At 40.1% G+C, this 24,096-nt stretch overlaps 1 protein-coding gene across 6 annotated transcripts; it reads left to right on the top strand.

Moving 5' to 3' along the window:
* Positions 1 to 1,697: 1,697 nt before the first annotated feature.
* Positions 1,698 to 22,214, top strand: RB195_016332 (uncharacterized protein; the record flags this gene model as incomplete). 6 transcript variants are annotated; one of them, XM_064207438.1, is made up of 20 exons in its annotated part: positions 1,761 to 1,804; positions 1,972 to 2,067; positions 2,526 to 2,631; positions 3,209 to 3,330; positions 3,837 to 3,889; positions 4,740 to 4,828; positions 4,902 to 5,025; positions 5,098 to 5,164; positions 5,288 to 5,379; positions 5,448 to 5,524; positions 7,219 to 7,379; positions 8,741 to 8,853; positions 11,140 to 11,254; positions 11,987 to 12,047; positions 19,872 to 19,940; positions 20,025 to 20,139; positions 21,498 to 21,634; positions 21,741 to 21,848; positions 21,908 to 22,051; positions 22,110 to 22,214. In XM_064207438.1, 20 exons carry the CDS (start codon positions 1,761 to 1,763, stop codon positions 22,212 to 22,214), a joined length of 1,998 nt encoding a protein of 665 aa, XP_064063319.1. The 6 variants fall into 6 exon arrangements, with proteins under 6 accessions (XP_013302071.1, XP_064063319.1, XP_013302070.2 ...); XM_064207439.1 differs by lacking the exons at positions 1,761 to 1,804; positions 1,972 to 2,067; positions 2,526 to 2,631; ... (5 more) ...; positions 5,288 to 5,379; positions 5,448 to 5,524 and having other exon boundaries at positions 7,228 to 7,379; XM_013446616.2 differs by lacking the exons at positions 1,761 to 1,804; positions 1,972 to 2,067; positions 2,526 to 2,631; ... (10 more) ...; positions 21,908 to 22,051; positions 22,110 to 22,214 and adding exons at positions 3,771 to 3,786; positions 6,581 to 6,656; positions 6,716 to 6,723.
* Between the last annotated feature and the right edge of the window lie 1,882 nt (positions 22,215 to 24,096).

Raw genomic sequence — 24,096 nt, 5'->3', positions numbered from 1 at the left:
TCTTGAGAAGTTTCCCGTGAAGGCATTGTTTCCCACTGTTTCCTTTGTCTTCACTCTCATATATTCCTTTGCAACGGCAACCGTAGTATCTTTAGAGTAAACTGAGAGTTGGGAGATGGTAAAATTTGGAAACACAAATGAGAGTAGTCATACTTCGGCAAAAACGAAAAACGGAAATAAAATTAAACTTTAGGTTTCATTGTTTAGCAGGGTAATAAGCACTGTCAGTAATTTCCGTTCATTCGTTTACTCCTTTTCAAAAGCGCAACGCTTAAGCTTGAATATGACGAGAATTTGATTTCCCCATCTATTTCCAAATTTGGTTGAATTATAGCAGAAAACTGTTCTTGCAATGAACCTCCCTGATCTTATTTTGCACCTTTTCATTATTTAGTTCAGTAATGGAGTAGTGTAATCTAGAATGTCTTGATATCTTGCAGAAAAGGTACTTCCTCCAATTTGAAAGACATGAAGACCCAAGATCCTTTACTTTTAATTGCGAAAGTTCCACTATTTTTCAGTGCGAGTTGTGTTGCTTTAACTTTAATGTTCCTGTCATGTAAAGAAGTAAAGACAAAGTGGAGGAAAGAGAGCAAGTCTAAGGAGGAGTGGAAGGACACAAATAACAACAAAAGGTGCAAACACCGTGAGATACACGAAAATGCAACAAACATGAATAAAGTAAAAGTGGGGAACAAGAGGTACCACATGCTGGATGAACGAAAAACAGAGAAGTTGGAATCAAAATCACTTGTGATGAGACAAAAAGAACAAAAGAGACAGAAAACCTAAGAAAAGGTACACAAAAACAACATTAGAAGGCAGACAAAGAATACAAAACAGTCATAATAACCGTGGGAAGAGAAGAAAAGTGGAATAGATAGACACCGAAAAAAAAAAACAAATAGAATCGAGAAACAAGGCCGGTAAAACAGAGATGATGCAGAAGGCAAGGAAGGAAACGAAGTTCAAATTAAATAAGGAAAGCAATGGAAGAACAAGTGAATATGTGTTCATGAACTTTTCATGTACATTTCGGAAGCTGATTATTGTTGTGGATCGTTGTTTCTCAATTCCGTGTTGTGGATTTTTGAGAGTAAAAGTCGAAAATTTGGTCATAATTACACGAAATGAAACGACTCAGAAAAAAGAACTTATCCACTTTCCCGCGTTGCCAAGTTACGCTAAGAGCTCTGTTTTCCTTTTTCGTCATGGTATCTCTAGCTTACATGTCGTACATCCTCTAAGGCTAATGCTAAGGTCTTAGTGTCCGTCAAACGTCCCCCGTCCCCCCTTCCCCCCACCTACTTTATCCAAGGAAGTGATGCATTATGTCACTCCGGAAAAAAAACAGAAGAAAAACGGGCTTATTTCGGACGATTAGTCTATGGTAAGATAGCTTAACTCCTGGGCCTCTCGTTTCTTTAAACAAACTTTCTATGAACTAACATAGGTGCATCTTCACGGGTAAGGACTAAAAAATTTCGCTAGACTACTATTGTTATGAGTCTGTCTTTTTATGCATATGTGATGATTGTTCTCTTTCATAGCGCCCCTATACATCGTGGCTCGACAGACGAAGAGTTTCGTTATCTTCAGGTACAATCGCTTCCTCAAGACTTATCTTCAAGAGGGGGTGCACGCCATTTACAAAGTTATTGAGTGTGACTCCAACGCGCTGCTCAAAACCCTCAAATATGGCTGGCCTTATTGGCACTCACAATGGAAAATTTCATTGCGACGAAGTATTCGCGTGTTTCATGTTGAAACGACTCAATCAATTCAGAGACTACAATGTATTGAGGTTCGTTTTTTTTGCGTAATGACCTTTGTCCAGAGAGTACGACGCGCTGGAATAGTTTGACTGATTTTGCTTAGAAAGACTTTGACTTTGGATGAGTTCTGACCACATTTGAGTTTTTTCTTGTTTGAAGTAATGTCGTGCTACTTTTGGTTTTCTCTTCATCTTAGAACCCGCGATCCAACGGCTCTGGGCAAGTGTGATGTAGTTGTTGATGTTGGAGGAGTCTACGACCACGCGCACAAGCGCTATGATCATCACCAAAAGTGGGTGTCATCTTTATTGTGAGATTATGTTTTCACGCTGTGTTTCGCATAATTCCGTAAACTGTGGTGGGAAGCTTCATTAGCTCTTCAGAACGTGTCAACAAGGTGTCCTAGTGATTCTTGTGCTAATTTATCTCCCTAGAATAATGGGGTGTACAAAGCTGAGAAAGATTAGAAAATAGTTACAAAGCTCAAAGATAACAATTGCTGATGGGAAAGAAATATTGCCTGAGTGCATTTTGATAAATGGACACTCTTGTTTGTAGTAATTTACGGACTTTTCATGGAGTAGTTCTTGACATCTGCAAACATCGAAGAGTCTAGTTTGTTAAGGCTTATTTTCTTGTGGTAAGAGTTGTTTGGTACGTCTTTTTGACAGAAAGTTGAGTCCACTTCCTTTCGCTGATATTTTCTTGTGAAATCAAAATACGAATGTCTGTCTTTTGTATTAATTTCAGGGAATTTGCAGAAACAATGCAAACATTGGGTGTTCTTGATTTCAACACTAAACTGAGCTCAGCTGGTTTGGTTTACGCTCACTATGGAAGACAGTTGATTGCAGAGGTTTCTTTTTTTTCATGTTAAATTTTCGTATCGATTTTGGAAGGAACATGGAACTGAGTTTTTCAAAGACAGAGAAATCTCTGGATCTGCATATCAAAATCTTTAAATCACATTCTTCTTTAAGAAATTCTGGAAGGAATTCACTGGTCTCTAGTACTGCCATTTTATATATTATTCGAAAGAGCGCCACATTCTTCGATGGGAAAGGAATAGGCTGAACGTGTTAGCGTGAAATTGCAATAGGAAATTGAACATTTTCCATGCTCTTCAGATATTGCGTTTCCCGATTTTCATCTGTTCCGGTCTTTATACAATAGTTTGAATGGCACGAATCTCAATTACGAGGAAGCTGGAGAGAAATACCTCATAAAACTTTCCGCAAAAAACAAAGTTCCTTCACCAAAAATAGTACATACAAGCTAGATTAGATCTTCTCCGAAAGCAGTTGTGGAGAAGAATGATGTCTCTATGATTGACCGGTTTAAGTGTATTGGTTAGAATTTAGCCTTCCGAATTTCAAGTTCTAAGTCGGAATTTCTGTAGAAATTCTATACATGCTGAAGTAACTTGAATCTAGATCCTCGGTTTATGTCACGATGACAAGATGGTTGGAATTTTCTACAGAAAGCTCTATGAAACATTTGTGGAGGGAATAGATGCTATCGATAATGGTATTCCTCAGTACGATGGGACACCGAGGTAAATTTTTAGTTGTGGTTTTCATTAACAGACTACCGACCACAAGTTTTTTCCTCAAATTTTCAATTGAGAGAGGGACCAGAGTGTTGTTTTTGAACTTTCGCATATCTCAACCACCTGTCAGTCTTATTGTGCTCTATGCCATTGTTTTTCGTCGGCTCGTTTCTCCTGTTTTTGGTTTCTATTATTTTTCCTTTTCCATCCTTTTTCCATCTTTTGCTCGTACGCATTTAGCCGTTTGGGGTAGTACGTATTTACGTACGCATGTTTATTTAAGTATTATTTTATGAAAAATGGATGGAAAAGTGATTTACCCAATACTACAGCCTTAACGTACTTTTGGGTACCATTTGTCTGGCTCTACTTCTTCACGTATTGGTCAACTAAATCCTCACTGGAATGAAGTCGATCCTAATCCTGACGAACGATTTCGGCAAGCCATGGAACTTGTTGGAGGTTAATATTCCAATTGTTTTTTGTTATGGATTCACAACGTTGTCTTTGAGCACATTTGTTAAAAGCCATCCCTTAAGTGTTTATGTTGATGACATGGGTATAGGTGCGATGAGGTGTAGACGGAAACTTCCAAAGTGAAGGCGGACACCTCCAATATTAGACATGTTCACATGAAGGTGGTAATAGGTGGTTGACTCGGGGGAGAAATGAAGGGATGAAGCACAAGAGTGCATATAAGCTTCCCCACATTGGTAATTACTTTTGAATTAAAGGATAAAAGATAAAGTGCACCGCGTTGATCAATCCCTATGGGGATGCACCTACGCGTTCGACTTGAACTCAGACTTCGTTTGAGGTTTGTGAATGCGCGTGCAGCCTTACAATGACTTCCGATCGATCGTGCAGGAAGCGGAACTTCTAACCACTACACTACACCCGGGGCGGGTCGGTGAACGGGATTCGCATCCGCCTTAGTGCTCACCAAGCCTTTCATCTCTCCAGGGTCGATAAATTGGTACCACTTTTGTCTGGGAGGATAAAAACACTGACATGACACATCGGCTAGCCACTGCAAGTCATTGTATAGGCCAATTACGCGTTCGTAAACCTCAAACGATTATGAATTGAAGTGAACATGGGGGGCGCATCCCAAGCGTACTGCTTAACGCCAGAAACTTTAGTTCGAGTCGAACGCGTAGGCGCATCCCCATTGATCAACGCCAGACACTTTATCTTTTTATTCACTTAATATTTGATTCCTATAGACGACGAGTTCTCTTTTTTCTTTTCTCGGATACTACATCTTACTTGTACCAGATAGAAACATTTAGACAAAACACTCAAGCACTGAATTGCAAACCAACGTCGGTTTTTTGTCCAACCATGCTCTATTAATCTATTAGTTCATTTTTTGGCAAATTTGCTCATAATTACAATAACCAAGCATACTTTAGGCGAATTCGAGGCCAGTGTCTCATATTTGGCTAATGTCTGGTGGCCGGCAAGAGAAATTGTAGAGAAAGCAATCGATGAAGCTACTCAGGTTATTTCTTGTGAACCGCTGCTTTAATATCCTCAACGTTGATTCTTAGCTGTCTTAATCAGCTCCGTTGCAGACAGACAGCAGTGGAAGAATTGTTCACATTTCATCAGGTGGTGTTCCTTGGAAAGAGCACTTCTTTCAGCTGGAGGAAGAGAAAGGTCTATCGTCTCGGAATATGACTTATATGATCTATGAAGGTAACTGTTCGAATCGGAGATTATTTATTCTATTTCTCCTGCTTGATGTGGTAAACTTTGTTGGAACTTTAGATACCACATCTAACACCTATCGCATACAAGCAATTCCAACTAACAGTTTTTCTACTTTTGATAACAGGTTAGTCAAGACTATGATGCTGCTTCTTCAACGATTAAAAATGCGCTAGAATATTTAAATAGTTACTACAACATTTTCTTCCTTAACATGTATTATCGGTTTCAATCTGCTGAAATTTTTTAGAATGCCTCTTCCTAAAGCTTGGCGAGGTTTACGTGATGAGGAGCTATCAAATATTTGTGGAATTGAGGGATGTATCTTCGTTCACATGACCGGTTAGCTTGAGAATAGTTCATTTCGCTCCGATAGAAAAAGTTGTTTCCGCTTAAATGTGATTGCTCAGGATTTATCGGTGGGAACAAGACTTTAGACGGCGCTTTAGCCATGGCTAGGAAAGCTATTCAGATTGGTGATGCCGAGGTTCGTTTTCGACACTAAACTGTAGCTTCAATATGTGGTGTCCCCATAGTCGAGCTAAGCAGCCCCTCCTTATCACTGAAAATTGAAAAACTGTCATTTAGAAGTAAATTATAATCATTTCTTAGAACAGCTATGTCACATTGAGAACTTTCAGAAATAAGGTCCTTTCAGAAGTTCCAGTGTTTTTCCAAGTATAGTCGGATCAAAAGGACATGAAGCACGGTGCAGTTACATAAGCGGTCGCCCACGAAACGGCGAGGTGGAGTGTAGCGGATAGAGTCAGGTGAGAACCCCTGCTACCACCGTCCATTGCTGCAATTGCGATGGTCCCACCTCGATTTCAACCGCTGTCTCCACCGCGTCGCTTCGAGCGCAATCGCTTGCGCGACTGCACCGTGCTTCATGTCGTTTTTGACTACTATGCACGTTGATCGCTCACGCTTTGTCGGAAAAGTGTAAAAGTATCATCTAAGTGGGAAAGAGTAAGGTTGTTTGGAAATGAAGTGACCGAAAAGTACTACTCGTGAGTTATTCGCACGGAAAAAGGAAGTGTGCTGTATCCACGAGTAGACAACAGCTCCTACTTTTTATTTTGATTTAGAACTATGTGTTGACATATGTACTACTTGCCATGTGTCTCCTGTAAATTTCGCTTACTCTGACTTTCCTCAACTAAAACAAAATACAGTCTTGATTATAATCAATGTTCAACTGTACTTAACCTAAATCTTGCCATGTTGAATACGTAGCTTTTCTTATTGATTTGCTTGAGATGTAGCCGAGATTGGTACTGATCTTCACTAACAGCTAACGTTTCGTCGCCGTCATTCTTACTTACTTGACCTAATCGGCGGGCTGATGTCATCGCCTGATGCAATTACTCGCATCTTCGCCGAGGTCCGCAAGCCATTGCCTAGGCCAGTTACACGTTCGTAAACCTCAAACGATTCTGAATTGAAGTGAACGTGGGGGCGCATCCCAAGTGGGCTGATAAACGCCAGAAACTTTATCCCTTATCCTTTAATTATGTCATAGAACCTTGGTATTTTTCTTCAGCTGATCCTGAAAGCAGACGAATTGGATACTAAAAGGATGAAGTTGAGTGCCGAGGAGGATCTCACAGCCGAAAATGGTAATTAGCTTGGCGTCGAAATTTCTTAGTTTGTATTGAATTGTACTGCTTTTTTTTAGAATTCTGAAAGTTTTCCTCAGTTTATCGTTTACGTAACCTCATTGTTTTTCTTCTTTGCCGGTCCTTTTCTGACAATGAACGATCATTCTGAATGAAATACGTTATCCTCAATTCTCATTATAGTTCTTGTGTTTCTACATGTACCTTGTTGTTGAAAACTGGTAACTAGTGACGTTTGCTGTTGTAGGGAACGTGTTTTTTTTTTGTATTGGTGCCATATGAACTTTATGTTTACGTCAGTTAGCGTCAATTAGTTTTTTTTTTATAGCTGTCCAGTATTTATGCTTATAATCTACACCATTAAATCAGTTTTTTTTTCGAGGTAGAGTTACCTTTCTGCGATTCCTCGTTGTTTCATTTTTATAAAATTCATAAATGTTAGAGTTCTAGAAAGCGGTGTTGTCATATCTTTGGGTTTTCCCCAGTATCTGTATCTGTAGAGGCTTTGTTCGGAAACCTATCCCATTCTTTGAAGTAGGTATTCTCGATTTTTGTCTTCTAGGGATTAGTCATGGATGAACGCCCAGCAAAAATAGCCAGCAGTGTAGCTGTTACCGCGACAATCGTTGGAGTTGGAGCTGCTGCTGCGTATATTTATAGCAAACATTTTCGTTCAATACGAAGACAAAATGAGCATGTAAGGCATGCAATAGAGGTGTTAGGGTACGTGGTCCGTATAGCCGCGTCAAAACGACATGAAGCTCGGTGGGGCCGCGTCGAGCGACTGCGTTGGAGCTAGCGGTTGGTATCGATGTGGAATCATCGAGAACCGCAGCGATGAGTGTTGTTAGCAGGGATTCTCCTTCGATCATACCTAGGTGAAAGGTAGTTGGAGGTGGGGTGGGGAGAGCACTCAACCGCGATCTCTCTTGCATTTCTCTTGCATTATAGCACGGAATAAAACGTCCATAGAGCACAAATATCGTTCCTAACTGTAAAATGTCTTTCTGTCTTTCCCATTTGAAAGGCATTTGGGAAGGCGCTAATTAAACTGTGCTTTCGAGCGAAAAACATCCATAGAGCAAAAAATCGTTATTGAGTGACATATGTCTTTCCCATTTCATTGAGAAGGTGATAGTTCGCCAATCGACTGTTCATCACTGGAAGTTAAGTTAGTCGGGGCCCTAAAAAATAATCATTGGTTTTCGAGGATCCATGACTTGTAAGCCTAATTTACTAAGAGAAAAAGGATAGAGTCGCGAAATATCCATCTATTCAGGGGTTCCCTAACACAATAGCCTTTAAAAGGATACAACACTTAGCCATAACGTTCTCTTTAGGGCCATAACCTTTCAAATACAGATCAATGTGTGACTAATAATGGTTCTCTTTCTTCGTTAAAAGTACTATGTGATATGACTTAGCTTTTCACTTTTAGTAAGCCTATTTGAAGAGTCAGGTAAATTCAAAGCATCAGTTGTTCCTGCTCTGTCTTTCTTTTTTCTCAGTAGCCTTAGCTAACATGGGTGCTCGCAGACTAACGCTTATGTTTTAGGGTCCTGACTGGCTCAGTTATTCACTTTCAGTACTGATTTGTCTATCTATGAGCTATCGCCTTCTTAAATGCTTTTCTGCTTTTCAAATGGGAAAGTCATTTACATAGATGTGACAGTCGGAGCTGGTACTTCGACGACCCTCTTTCCTTTAGGAAGGTTTGGGAAAGAAACTCCTTCCGTTTTGATCGGTTGGCGAAGGGATCCTCATCACTTGAACTGCACCCCATGAGCTAGAACCCCTTCACCTGAGGAGGGTCCGGCACCTCCCTATCATACCTTGTGGTTATTCATCACTAAAAGACGTCCCTTGTCATCTATGGACTTTTTTTGCACGACGAAATACAAGTCAACAGGTCAAGAGAGAACGTGGTTGAGTGTCCCCCTTCCCCAACTACCTCTGCATCCACATCTATCCTCGCCCCAATCCATCGCCCCGCTTCGAGCGGATCGCAACTGCATCGAGCTTCATGTCATTTTGACTCCACTATACATCTGCTGAGTTTGCTTTATTTCTGTAATGGTACTTAGTTCGGAGATCCATGCCTTGAGAAAGGAAATCATGGAATTGAAGAAGCAAGAGAACGGCGTCATTCCTCGAACACCTTCAAGAAATCGTGGCCGCCTTCGAAACCTTGAGAAAGGTATGTAGTTTTCGTTCCACCATTCGTTTTCATTCCATGTTTGCATAATGGTTATACGTATGTTTTTGCTGGGAATGGTATTCGATTGTTTGCTACTGTACAATGATACTGAAGATGTGTAATTCTCTTATAAGAGTTCAAAATATGGTGCCATCGAAATCTATTTAAACGGCTGCGCGGGTGGTCGCGTCGCGGCGCGCCGGCCCGCTGCCAATTCTGCCAAATCGGCGGCCCTTCACAAACTTGAGGGCCTTTAGTGTTAAAAGGCACTCGTAGCTATTCGACCTGAGGTAAAAGGTGAAGGTGATAACTTCTACCTTCGCTATATCTGCTACATCGCCTATTCTAGCTTTAAATGTCTGCTAGCTAAGGTACGTTATTCCTATATATGTATTCTATGTTGTGACTTCTTTCTCAATTAAGTAGTCTTTATTTCTTGACATGTGCTAGCATGGAGTTGTTTCTGGCAGGAACGTTAATGATTCGTGGCTTCTACAACTTACGGCTGGCACAATCCTTTCTAATAACGTTCAAGTAGATCTAGATGAGACCTCAAAATATGTTTTGTATTTCAAACATGGCGCAGCAGTTGATGCATATCTTAAGGTTTAAGTTTCAGAGTCCTCACAAAAAAGTATGCCAGTATGCAAAGTAAAGTATGCCATTGAGTAAGAAACAAGTCTCTAACAAATACTGCACTTTTGTGCTGGGTTTTACGTGACTGAAGCGCATCATTTAGTTGCGGGTTCTAACCCAACTTCAAGAATTCATGTATATAAAGAGCGAGAACAGAGTTTTGTTGTTACCTGTGAATTAGACGGACTTCCTTATCACCTAAACTGGATGAAGGTTAGCAAAAGCTAGAAAGTTGCAATACTGGGAGTGTTCTTTTTGACGTCTTCATCTCTATCTTTTTCATTATTTTTTTTTAAGAAAAAAGTCCCTCCAGTTCAGCGCTTTTCGGGCGCATTTGTGTTTTTGGTCTGATCTTTATGTTTGTGTGAAGAGACTGGAGCTTAATATTCCGTACATTCGGTTCCGTATGATGGAGTGGAAGAAATCGAGTTCATTTAAGATCAGGAGATTTTTTTTTGGAACGAAACCGAGGTTCGCATCTGAAAAAGAAAGATAATTTTGGAGGCAATTAACTGCATCCACATTTGGGCTTAGAATATACAGTTTGATGAGAGCGGCCCTATGACAACAAGACAGGTCGTTTCACAATATGATGTGAGCTGTTGCGTTCTAAGCTACTCGGATTCGACTGTACGCACTTCGTTGCTGCGCTGCTAGTCACCGTCCTATTACAGCTGGAGGGCGGAATTGAGCTAGGATTCTAACGCTCAATCGTCTACTTTTAGTCGGTCAGAACGTAGCTCGGAGATCGCAAATTCTCAACTCGCTTGTAGAACACAGTTGTGGTTTTCTTCTGTTGTGTTGCTGTTCTTAACTGGATGGTAGAACGCAGTTGTAGTTGTGGAGGAGATTATATGGATTTGGAAACTTGCAAATTGTTCTACACATCAAATGTGACCCCTTGAACGCGATTTTTTATGAACTTCTCGAGTTTTGCCCAATCTTTTAAAGAAATTGCACATCCTTTTTTCCACAAGATATGTGAACCTCCTAGGAGGTATTACTAGTTTGGACGTGTTTGAGATAAATGTGTTTAGGAAATTGTTCCTGGTTTAAGGATCATTCCATCCTTATTCAATAGATGTGTCGGTATATGAATGGTAAGCGTTGGCGCTTTCGTGACCATTTTGACCCGTTGTTTCTTTTTTCTATTCTTGACTTATTTTCTCTTCATCCTGTTTTAACAACTTTATGCTACAAGTGGTGTTTACTTCTCTGGTCATCTTGATAAATTAGATCACACATACAATATTTTCAACAGTCTGCTACGAAAAGTCAATGCAAAAATGATGTTTTCTTCGTGTTCTTTAGCGTCAGGAATTGTAGCGTAAGGATAGACACTTTGCACAGATCTGAATTAACCAATTTCCCAGAGTTAGAATCCAGTAACCTTGATTCGCTCGAAAATGATAAGTATAAAGTGTTCGGGGTTGAATAATTTTTTTTCGGATGAGGCAAGCCGTTCGACTTCAACTCAGAATCGTTGGACGTTTCCGTACGCGTGTGCGTCTTGCTGTAATGGGTTTCTGAGACCGGATGATATTTTAAATCAGTGCTTTTGTGTTCCCAAACAAACCTGCTATCAATTTCTCAACCTCGAGGGGGTGAAAATGCACGCAGATGTTTCTTACATATTATTATCATACATAGGTGGTGCTGGAGATGGTTCTTCTACCTCTCAGAAGTGCAACCAAATATATGGGCGAATATCGAGTTATCAGTCACTAACGTCCGATACCGATTATGCTGATGCTGAGGAGGAGTGGTAAGGTTTTAGTGAGTAAAGTGACAAAATCCGAATGTTGTCGATTCTTCACGTAATGGATTTGTCAGAAATTGAGTGCAAAAGTAGTTAGAGAGAGAGAGAACTCAATGCTGCTCTAATTCAACTGTACTTTTGGGCTAAGAACATCCGTTGAGCACAAAAATAGTCTCGAGTGACAAATGTCTTTCCCATTTGAGAAGGCAAAGGGAGAAGGCGGAGAAGTACATCAATTGACTTTTCTTCATTGGAAGTGAGTAGCTGAATCACTTAGTTAGCCTAAGCATTAGTCTTCGTGGATCCATACCATGTTGGCTACAAAGAGTTAACATAATAATAGTAATAATAACAATAATAGTGCCAGCTCTATTTTCCTTTTCTCTTAGTAGCATTAGCCTCCATGTCATAGACCCTCTATGACTAATATTCAGGTAATAATATTTAGGTTCCAGGGCCCGATTGACTTACAATAGATATGCACTTCCGGTGATGAACTGTCGATTGATGAACTATCGCCTTCTTAAATGTTTCTCGAATAGGAAAAACACTTGAGAGTCAAGAAAAGTCTTTGCGCTCTAAGAACGTCTTTTTGGCGCGCTAAAATAAAAGTCAATTAGAGCAGTGTTGAGTACCCCGGTCCCAAACTCCTTTTCAACCAGAAATTGTACTGGAAACAACAGCAGTTTTTTTCTGTGGAATCTAGAGATTCCAGTGTATTTAATTTTATATTTTTAGGGAAAGTGAAGTTGTGTTTAGTTCGCCTTCTAAACAACCAGCTGTTCCACTTCCATCAATGGTAAGTATCTGAAGGGTGGATTTGACATAAGTGTTTGGATTGCGTGGAGTGCGAAATAAAGGCGGATATCTAACCAAGTGAAGTTGTAATTCCTCAGTTTCCATGAGAAACCTTCTGCATCGCTCCCATAGTTTTATTTTTCCACTGAAAAATAATAGAAGAGTTCTACTGATGTTAACGAATGGAGTCGTAGTCGGGCTTTACTCACCAGCTGAACGCGGTACATCGTTGACAAAAAAGTTCATTATCCGCCTTTGATGAATCCTTTTTACGACGTAACAGACAAATACTTGCTGGCTATGTATGACTTCTCAAATCCTCGTCCACATTGTTTCCAATGATTTGTTTGAATCGCCATTTGCGGAAACAACGATGAAGACTTTGATTTTTCTTTTTCTCAATGCTGTGCTTTGAATGAGACAAATTTATATTGAGTTAGAATTGTTTAAGAAACTGCTTTATATTGATTATGATTTTTCTCTCACTAGAGCAACTATAATTGATTATCTATGATTGCTTATAGTGATATCTTCCTCAAGATTTGGCTCATGAAGCTTAGAACTAAGCGTAGATCGCTAGCTTTGTTTTCGCACAATTCTCGTTTCTCGAATCAATCCGGGAATCGAAACACCGTCCATTAGTTCCCTTTTTTCCCTCTGAGTGATTTTCGGCCTAACAAATGACTAGATGTGTCATCTTTACCGAATATATCTTGATTTCATACTAATATATTTTTTTGTAACAAGAAAGTTCTACGCTGCGTGCCTCAGTTCACTTTATGGTGCATCTCTGCTTTCATGGGTAGTTCCACCATCAATCCACTTTACGTACTTTCATTGAATCAAGACTATTCGTGAAAAGAGCGTCATAATGAAGCTGTCATAATGTCATAATAAGGTGAGGCTTCATCTGTCCATCGAGACCATGCCCACTGCATCTATAGCAAAACTTTCCCGTGTATTCTTCAGTTCTCGAAGATTCCATGCCGAAATCTACCTGCTGATGAACAGAACTCTGGAAATTTCTCCGAACACTTTCAAAAACCACCTAATTTTTTTCTACAATTTGACCTATCCATTTTAATAAGATGTTCCCTCTCTATGTGTTTGTTATATCCGAAATGTCTTCATTATTTATATTTTATTATTTACTACTATGTACACGCTCCGGTTCCTTCGGCATTCTATAGTTGGTTTTACTTGAATATAATATATTGGTTTTACTTGAATAGGCTGCCCAGGAAATCTCATTGATTTCCGAACCTTGCACGTGGATGCGGTCCGTGCAGATTGGCGGCAGGTTTGTAACTTAAATCGTAGGAATAAACGTCGTTTTCCACGTCGTTTTTAAAACGAGTAGGGGAAATTGAGCGTGGCCTTGTTCATATTCCTTATTTACGTACCGAACTCCCAAAAAAGCTGATAACAACTTATCCTCCACGTTGAAATTAAATGTTGGTTGGCGTACGACGGTTTCCAAACATTGAGCATATAATGGTAGCGCTCTACCACTGCGCTGCACCCAACCTTGTAATATACTATAATTAGGTAATGGATTATATTATTAGGTCATCCCATAAACAATGCGATTTTTCTTCAACTACATAAATTAAACTCAGTGATGGAGACGATAGAACGTGTGCTAAAATTCTAAACGTTATTACCTTATTTACCTTGTCTTAGGCTAATTATAGATTTAAAACGGCCTAGTTTGATTTCAAGAGCTATTTCTGCAGAATTATAATGCGACTCAATAAGGGACGTGTTTGGAATATTCTCTCATGGGTTCCACAAAGATCAACAAAACAGCAACATGACATGAAGTGCGGGGTCTAGGTATTGTGCATGAAGAACAGTGAGCAGAAATGAGTGTCAACGGTGATTCCGGAAAGTACTCGTCCTGGGAGATGTGCAGAGCTCGGCGTCCTGCAAACCTAGTGGAAGAAAATCCCATCGTATCTGTTGAGGAACTAGCTGAGAAGATTTGCTTTGGTCATTCAGTTATCCATTGACCCCTGAATCTCAGTGGAAAAGCTAGCAAATTGCATCATTGGATACCTCGCCTACTTTTCGAGAATAAACGCAGCGAGGAAGTGGATGTTTTCTTTTTCGTACATTTCTGCATGCCATTCCTTATGCTTGTGATTCGACACCGAAAATTGTGGTTCCACTATTGAGAGTACTTCACCAAATTCACTATGGATGGCTTGAATGGATATATAGACGTGCGGTTGTTGGGAAGGAGAGTTTCATGTATCAGCTTATTTCCGAAGTTCGTTCTCTTCTTCCAAATTGCTGTTCGAGAAATATACATTAGAGGCATAGTTCAGACTGCTTGTTTGATTTGCTCGCATGGAGGTCGTATAGCTGCAGCGATTCGAGTTCGCGACGATTGCATCCGGTTTGCTTTTACATCGACACATGAAATCTGCTGCGAAGAGTACCCATCAATCTGTTACATAGTGTTCAAACGAACCATCCCTTATACGAATTTTGGGCGAACGGCTGTATAGGGTGACCTAGAATCACGTGAAATCATGCATTTTCCTTGCACATGTTTTTAATGTCACCAGACTGAACATGGGCATCTATGGAGCTTAGTTGATACTTCATGTGTATTCAACAACATTTCTTGTAATGACATACATTGCTGAATCTATTTTAAGATGTTTTCTCTCAAATTCTTCCACATTTCTGTGTTTCTGATTTTTAGTTGAAGAAATCGTGGGTACCTTCGAAGAGCTCATTGTGCAACATTATTTCAAACTTTTGTTATGAATTGGTTTCCTATTTTCTTGTTGTACTTCCGAGTCATTAGAGACTTTAAAAAAAATGCCGAAAATCTTCGACTTTACTCACCGTTTCAAATAACTATAGTACGAACTAAAGGAATTGCTTTGTGCAGGAATTGAAGTTGAAAAAAATAGGACAAATATAGTAGAAGTAAATGTGAGAAAGCTTCAGTTTATAGTTATACCAGCCTGAAGGTGCGGCTAAAGCTGGACTTCAGGTTTTTTTTTTGGTATTCGTTTCACCGATCAATAAAAAATAACAGTAGCGACAATATTTGTAAAATTAGAATTGCTTTCTTCTATCAACGCTCTCTTCAATTTTTCACCCAAAAATTTAAGCATAGATGAAAGATTTTACGGGTTTTTCCTAAACGCGTCAGTTCTATATTTGGAGAACAATCAAACTTGATTTTACTTCTATGTTTCTCTCAAATCTCCATAATTTGGAAACGTTATTCAAAGTATGAGTTTCCTCCGGTCTCAACTATTAGAAAAGACCGATGTGCTAAAACGGAGTGACGTGAATATCGCTGTTTTTCTTTTATTATTTCTCCACCTATTCATTTTCCAGTATGTCCAGAAGTTTGTTGTACTCGTAAACAACTGCAGTACAGCTGTTGACCTCTCTCGGGTCAACAGCTGTACTGCAAAGCGAGAGAAATTGGCAGGTCTCGTTCTCTTACCATGTGTCACTTCGTCGGAATTTTTTTTTTTGCCTCATCCCCGCTTTCCTCTCTTTTACGTTCTAGCTTCTTTCTACAGGACAAGATCATTGAAATTGCTCTCCTGCCGAGTGGAAGACGCTCTTTTATCGAAAACAACGGAGGAAATTCCTATCATTGCTATATCATTGTAATTCGGTCGTTTTAGAAAATATCTGCTACGGCGTCTTTTCCGCCCAGAAAAATAACGATAGAGCGCGCGACTGAAAGGGTGAAACTGGGAGTATCCCGCAAGTCAGAGAAGGGGTCTGAAGTTCGCTCTCACCGATGGAAGCTCAGAGACACTGCCGCATTTCCCAAGGAAAGTAGAATTAGTAGAGCCGGACCCGTGATGAGTTTTAACGTCAATCCTTGGACTAGAGTCGCGAGAGACTGAATACCACGCGGCATCAAATGCAATGCAGGAAGACTGCCGACTTGATGGTCAGATCCCTTTGCTTAGTCCTGCAAAGAAAAGTACGGTGCTTTTCGAGTCTTTTGAGAAAAGAACCCGCCGAGCAACCCTTGGGTGCGATCGGGACAAATGGAAGTATTACTGGTGCCCGTTTTTTCTGCAATCTACGATCCCATATAGACTTTGACCATCAGAAATCCATATCACGTCAGATTCGTGGAGTGATGCCTTTAAGGCTGTTCATGGAAATGTTATGGATTACACAATGCTAAACCAAGTCAAAAGATCGAATGAAGTTGAGAATGAAGACAAAAGAAGTCAGTAAGACCGATATGGAGCGGGTATAGCGCAGTCGGTAAGAGGTTCCCCTTCCTGCACGATCGATTCGGAGGTTTGAATCCGCCCTAGTGCTCACCAAGCCTTTTATCTCTCCGGGGTCGATAAATTGGTACCAGATTTGTCTGTGAGGATAAAAACGCTGACTTGACACATCGGGTAGCCACCGCAAGTCATTGTATACCCCAGTTAGACGTTCGTAAATCTCAAACGATTCTGAATTGAAGTGAATGTGGTGGCACATCCTAAGAGGATTGATTAACTTTATCTTTTATCCTTTAAGGCCGATGTGGGTGAGGTGGGTATTCGCATGGCGTAATGGTAGCCGTATTCACTGGACACGAGAGCATGGTTCCGTACTTTCTCATGAATCTAAAGGAAATTTTAAGAAAAGCGCGAAAACCAGAAAAATACTTGTTGAACTGGAACTCCTAAATCGTGGTAATATACGTGGTCATTGGGCGCGAATGTACCTAAGGTTGCCGGCAGAGTTCGCAGCTGAGGACTTGTGGCTGCGAATTCGGTGAGAAAGCGTTATTAATAATTACTAATGAGCCGGAGGAACTCTAATGGCGACCAGTCCGAGCTTTTGTCCCGTACCATGCATTATATAATTGGTGTGATGATTCAGAGAGCGGTGGTGTCGACATTCTGTCGTAGTGTACTGCTTCGTTGTTCTTTCGTAATCCTTTCTCTGATATTTGCGTGCTAGTTCGTGTTGTTCGGGTGCTGTACGATCTGCTTCCCCAGTGCGAGCAAACGTCCAGACATTTCGTACTGTTTCTTTCGGAGGTTTGTTTTCATCGAACCATCTCGCTATTCCTCTGTCTCAATACAAAGCAAGGTTGTTGGTCACCGAGTTTGAGTAGAACGACAAAATACAAAGACAATGAAAAATATGATTCTAATGGAATATACTAGCGAATTTTCTTTGGATATACCACCGCAAAGTGACAGCTCCATTTCCTATCACCTTAATCCGATATTCAATCAGCTTTATTCTCATTTTTCGGCAACAGCAAAGGAAGTTTTTTTTTATGATCTAAAATAAGCATCAAAATCTTGGTAGGTAAATTGAATAGGAGATGCCCTTTGGTCCGCTGTTCTCGTAAATGAATCTCTTTTTGAATTAACAGGAGCTTCTAACTCCAAATCTATGCAATATACTCATTTTTCCGAAACACCTTTAAGTTATAGTAGCTGTGGTTTCGTTGCTCTCAGGTGTTTCACTCCTTATAGTAGAATTGTAATTCTCGAAATCCGTCCATTTCTGGGAGGCTAGGAAAGCGAAGGAGCACCGCGCTATCTTCACTGTTCTTAATTATGCTACATTCATCTGACAACTTACATATCATTTGTATAATTTAATTCATATAATTTGTGGGTGATGTGCATACTTCCAATGATAATTTAAGATAGACATTGTCTTTTTTCGATCCCAGGAAATAGTGGAACTAGGAAATTGTGGTGGTAACTAGTCAGTTGGGACATTAGTTCCAAGCATTTTTTGCTCAGTGCGCCATTTTAGTGTGTTCAAATAAATGGAGAATTAATTGATGGCACCTGTCTCCATGCACGACTTGAAAAAAGTTTAACGGCAACGATTGTCGTTTTAAAGTGAAATGCTCGCAAAAACACAGAAACTTGGGCTTTTGTAGGTCGGCATTTTGGGATTTGCTTTGTTCCATATTTGAAATTTTTAATCTTCTGAAAAAGGATATGTTTTCTCAAAGGTTTCAATAGCGCGGTCTTGATCTATTGTCCATGTCAGATCATAGCAAGGAAGCGAAGCGAAACGTTATTTGCGCTCTGCTCGATTCGTCACAGCGGTTGGTATTAACATAGATGATGTGTGTCTCGACACGATCATCAGTGCAATGACATCCTTCCGAACATTCAAGTTGGACTGTTAGAGTTATACTCCGACTTGTCGCTTCCACCTCTCTTTCCCTTGCGCAATGTAAACATCGGTGAAGCACTAATGTGGCGTTCCATCATTGTTGCGAGCACATTGTGACTCAAATCGATTTTTTTTAGGGGATGCCGCCTTTGCTTAGTAACACGTATTTTCTTTCAACCTTTCTTCTCCTCTGTTGTATGTGCCGGTTTTTTGTTTTGTTTGTGTTGTCGTTATGGTGTTATCCTTGACACTCCCATATATTTTCAATAATCGCCTTCTTTGTTGAGCTATTAAATATTTGTATAAGCTGTCAAATTAGCGGGAAAACCTGAGGCTGTTGTTTAGTGGGTGACTATATCTGTTCTCTCCGCAAAGCAGTTTCAACGCATCAAAACTGTTCTGTTCAAGTTTTAAAGTTTTATGTGGTGGCTTATATATATATATATATATATATATATATATTTATATATATATATATATATATATATATATATATATATATATATATATATATATATATACATACACACATATACACATATATATGTATGTATACGGGTGAGCGGTTGGAAATCAGTAAGGTCTTCCTCAGTAGCCTGTTCAAATAAAGCCGAAGAACCTAGTATTGAGGATTTGGAGCGAATACAAGGAAGTCGTATCTAAACGTACACTCGGTGCGGGAGGCTCTGCCCTTTGGACCGATGCTAACGCGCCGCTAAATTCAAAAATTCAAATTCAAAATGGTATAGCGCGTAACTACTTCCTCTACTACCTCGGCCCAACCCTCCAAAAGTGAAGAGGACCCTTTCGCCAACCGGTTGAAAAAGGAAGAGGCTCCATTTCCAAACCATCTAAAAGTGAAGAGTTTCGAAGTATCGGGTCCGACTGTTGCATATACCTGATACAGTACCATTTCATGCTTCTCTTACTAGTCGTTCTCTTTTCTTCCGTTTCGTTTGGAAACGTATTAGCTTCTAGTTATCTTCGAAGAAGCGGTTGATCCCTCAAAGCTGATCACGAACGGTTGGAGACAATTGGAAATACTCTCACTCTTTACATTTTATCATTTCGTTGGTTCACATTTAGAAATTTTCCTACATCTTTCTGCATTCACCTGATTTTTTTCTTACGTGGACTACATGTTATCGTAAATTCTGGAAAAGATTTGTTGATGGCTTTGCTTATCGGACACTGCTCCATTCGTAGTCTTATCAAAATGCGATTCTTCCATACACTTCACCCAGTTTAGCCGGTCGCACCGTCCTCCGTCACTGCACCTTCCCCAATACCTAGTCCCCGTAGTCATGGTAAGTAAGATTGAAGCCTACATGGATTTTTTTTTAAATCAAGGATTTGCCGCTGTCACTCGTCTTTGCTCTGCAATTACCTCTCATGGTTTCTGCACTTTTTGAAGATTGCTAACGTCTCCGAGTAATCCAGAGTAATCCCTTTTGAGTACTGATAAACGCGATTGTATTCCTGATTTTTATCGAGAGGGGAAGAAAAAACTTATTGTGATTGTTGGTTGTGAGCTGCAGCGATGGGCTAAGAGTTCTGTGAAGCTAAGTAGCCTCTGGTAAAGTAATTGCTTTGCAGAAGGAACATAACAAGAAAAATTTTACTATTAAGGATGAGAAATCTTTTGTGACAGTTTATCCTTTTTTATCAATAAAATGTTTAGTCTTTCGCGGATATAGATCAAATTTTTGGCACAGAGAACGTACGACCGGGCTACGACATTCTTAAGAAGGTAATATTTTAATTCTATATTTCCTGATTTCCATGTAGAAGTTGAATTTGTCGCTGAAAAAGTATAACTATGTCTCTGATGCAGCGCTACGAAGAAGGCGACAAGTCGTCCGAGCTCCTTTGGCGGCTTGCCAAATTCTGCCATGAAATGGCCTGTCGCACCTCTGACAAGAGCAAGAAGAAGGATTTCGTACTGGAAGGTTGGGAGTATCTTCATTTGGGGTTTCAAAGCAGTGATATGTGGTGATATTGTCGGAAAGAATGTTATTAACAGCTGTTCAGAAGACAAACAGAATGTGAATGAAACCACATTTTCGAATTCAAAGTTCAAAGGCATCAACCCACGAATCTGAGGTGGTGCAGATTCCAGGTGGAGTATTCTTAAAAGGGATGGTGGATTATGGAGAGGAGGGTTATTCCGTCCATTTGTTCCTAATTTCCGCAAAAAACGACCCAGAAGACGCAGCGCCGCACAAGGCTGGCGTGCTCCAGTCGAACTCCTTGTAGAAAATAGTGCGCCAGAACGCCTGAAGCCGTATCTTCCGGGCCATTTTTTACGGCGATTAGGGAGAAATGGGCGGAATCACCTCTCTCCATAATCTACTATCCCGTATACGAATACTCCACCTGAAATCCGATTCGTGGAGTGATGCCTTTAAAGTTGAATTGATGTTTGTTCTTTGGCCGTTGAACGCCAGACTAAAGCCGGAGTTTAGCCTTTCTGTAATGTTCGCTTCGCTCATCTTCATCGACCAGTAAAATTTGTTGGTGGTAGCATTTCCTGTAAAAATAGAATCCTGTTTTTTTGAACAATGCTTTCTTCCTTTTTTATGAATTTACACGAAACATTTCATAGTTTTCTTTCTAAACGCTCAAGTTCTACATTTCGAGAACATTCAAACTTCAGCTCGAAACACTCCTTCGATTCCAATGTAATATATACACGTTGTTTTCACTTTCTGAAGGCATTAGTCATGTTGCCTATCGAGGCAAACGTTCTACGAAATAGGCGAACGGAAGAGTCGTAAAGGTGAAACGTAACACAGGCAGTGGCCACGGCTATGAAACGACTGCCGTCTTTTGCAACATGCACAAGAAGTTTTTGCGGGATTCAATTTCACGCCTTTTTTCTTGGAAGATGACACAGTGCTTTTTAATGTTGATCCTTTATGATATTTATTATCTTAAATGGTTCATTCGGTTTATCTCCCTGAGCTCAGACGAAGCACATATCGTTGCCCTTCTAAACCCTCACTTTCTTGGAAGACTCTGAAGTTGACTAGGAAAAATGGGGAAAAATGTAGCTAGGGGGAGAGTGTACTCAGTGACGCCCTTATTTCCTGAGGCTCTAACCTACTTTTTTTCTCTTAGTAATTTTGATTTACATGTTATAGATCCTCTAAGACTAATGTTTTGCCTTATGGCCCCGATAGATTTGATTATTTATTTCGAGAAATAAGGACAGCACTGAGTGGCCCCCTCCCCTCTCCCAGCTACATTTATCGCGGAAAAATGTCTGACCACTCGGCTATTCTTCAACTCGTACCAACTGTTTCAGGCAAAGCATTTGCTCTAGAGGGGCATCAGGCCAATGAGGATGATTTTAATGCGTTGAAGTGGGCAGCAATTATGACCGGGCAATCAACAGATTATCTTGGAACCAAAGAAAAAATAGAGGAAGGTGGAAAGTTTAAGGTGAGCTAAGTGCTGAAGTTCACATAGGTGCAACCACTTCCTTTTTAGTTTCTCTCCTCTCGTTCTTGTATTATTCTCTCGTATTCGTATTTCTCCGTATTTACAGGAGCTATTGGATAAAGCGCTTGCTAGAAATAACAAGGAATTTTCATTGTTGCACATGAGGGGAAGGTACTCGTACTCTGTGGCGAATCTCTCCTGGATCGAACGGAAGGTGCGAGACAGCGTTTGTTTCGCGCTACTTTTCAAATTAGCTTGAAATCTGAATATCAGGCCGCTGCGGTGTTCTACGCTACACCTCCTACGGCCTCAATGGAGGAAGCGTTAGATGACTTCCTAGCAGCTTACGAAGAGAAACCAGAATGGATGGAGAATTTGATCTATATTGCGCGTATCTACTTAGCTAAAAACGACAAGGTGGGTGAAGTGTTGGTGTTTTTTTCACGTTTGTTGACCGAAATTATGAGAGTTGCAGGAGAACGCCAAGAAGTTCCTCAACAAAATACTTGCCATATCACCATCTGATGAGTCAGAGCGTGAACTTCTGCGAGAAGCCAATAAAATGCTGGTGAAATGCTAGGACGGGTGTGTATGAATACGATTCTTGTAGTATAGCGATATTAAACATTCGACATTTTACTGTTGTTATTTACAACTTTTTTACATTACTACCTTCATACAACAATTGTCAAAGGTTATATTTGGCAATATGTAGACTGTACATTTATTGTTTTTCTAATGGAAACATGAACGCTCAAATAAGTATGTTTGGGAAGAAACATATGATACAAAGATACATATGTTTGCTTTTTGCTGCTGTAAAATAAATGTCTTAAATTTAAAAGAGATACGATGTTGCAATGTTTTTAAACAATTTAAAATAGCTGTTTCAAATGCAGAAACTGAGGTAATTCGACAATGATAAGAAATAGAGTCGCACAAAACATCTTTTAATGCTTCAACGTCATAGCTATCAATTCTGAAATAACGGATTGTTGGAAGAGCTAACTCAACTCAACTCAACGCAACTGCATAAACCATTGCATGATGCTTCACCTAAATTCTGAAGAGGTTTTTTTAATGTCTACGCGCCAGGTTATTTCTTGATGAAACTGGTTTGGAACGTCATTTATTGGAATATTTCCCAGTTATGTGGCGGAAGACGGTCCTTAGGTACCTACAGCCGATTATGTGCAGCCGGATAAGTGCCTGCAGAAGGGGCTGTCGGTAGGCTAGAGCAGGGATATCTTAGCGTAGCTGTGAGCATTAAGCTACGCTCACCCATCACCATGTCGCTGAAGCTGTGCACCGTGTTTGTATTCCAATTACTTGATAGAGTTGGTTTCTACGAGGATTCAAAGAGCAAGAAGGCATAGTTGGGTCAAAACGACATGAAACACGGACCGTTGCGCAAGCGGTCGCGCTCGGAAGCGGTGCGGTGGAGACAGCGGTTGGAACCGAGGTGGGACCATGGAGAACTGCAGAGGTGTGTGGCGGTAGCGTGGGTCCCTACACGGTCCCAACCGCTACGCTCCACCGCTCCGCTTTGAGCGCAGCCGCTTGCGCAATGCTTCATGTCGTTTTGACCCGACTATAACAACGTAGCAACTTGGAAAAGGGGGAAAAAATTGTAAAGAATGAAGATTTTGAGAATGAAGCAAGGAAATTCAGAAAATTCCTAAAGAACAAAACAACATCAGAAAACTGACATAAACATAAGGCTGACAAAATTCCAAAATAATGGGGTTTATAACGGTTATTGTGTAAGAGTTGTAGTAGCTGGAAAGTGTTTGCTAGATTTAGTCAAGACATAATCGTATTAACTCCACGAAACCGAGGATAAAACCTGACTTTTTTTGAATGTTGACTCGAATTAATTTTCTTCTTCTATATTCATCGTTTATGCGCTATTTTCTTTTGTAGCTCTTCTCGCATTTAGTCACACCTCATTTATTTTATCTGTCATTTTTGAGTTTTTTTCGTATTTAAGTCGTCTAAAAACGACTTTTATTATTACATTACTCTGCACCTTAATAATGGGGCTGAATTGATCATACATAGTTACAAAAATGTCTATTTTTCTGCAAATCAAAAAGCTGCTGCCTGCATCTCCATACAACTGAACATCCCACTTCTATATGATATCAACACTTGTCATACAAAATTGATTGACCTTACTTTTGTAAATAGAACCTGGTGGAAATTCTTTTCTTTCATGTGTTCTGGGTGATTACCTACAAAGCTGTGGTTTTATAACCATATTTTTTTGTAACTCAACACTACCAAACGTTAGTAGGATACCTGTTGTTGGTAGAGTATCAGTAAACTCCAAACCAATGGTAGAAGCTAAAGCAACCGAGAAATAGCCACTTGACTGTACTACAAATCACAAGGAAAAAATCAATGACTATTTCATCGAACTTTGCAGTGATTCTAAGAAAAAAAAACCTCAGGAAAACAAC

Source organism: Necator americanus, chromosome V (assembly GCF_031761385.1).
Source record: "Necator americanus strain Aroian chromosome V, whole genome shotgun sequence".
Taxonomy (NCBI): Eukaryota; Metazoa; Nematoda; class Chromadorea; order Rhabditida; family Ancylostomatidae; genus Necator; species Necator americanus.
This window is presented reverse-complemented; position numbering and strand designations above follow the sequence as displayed.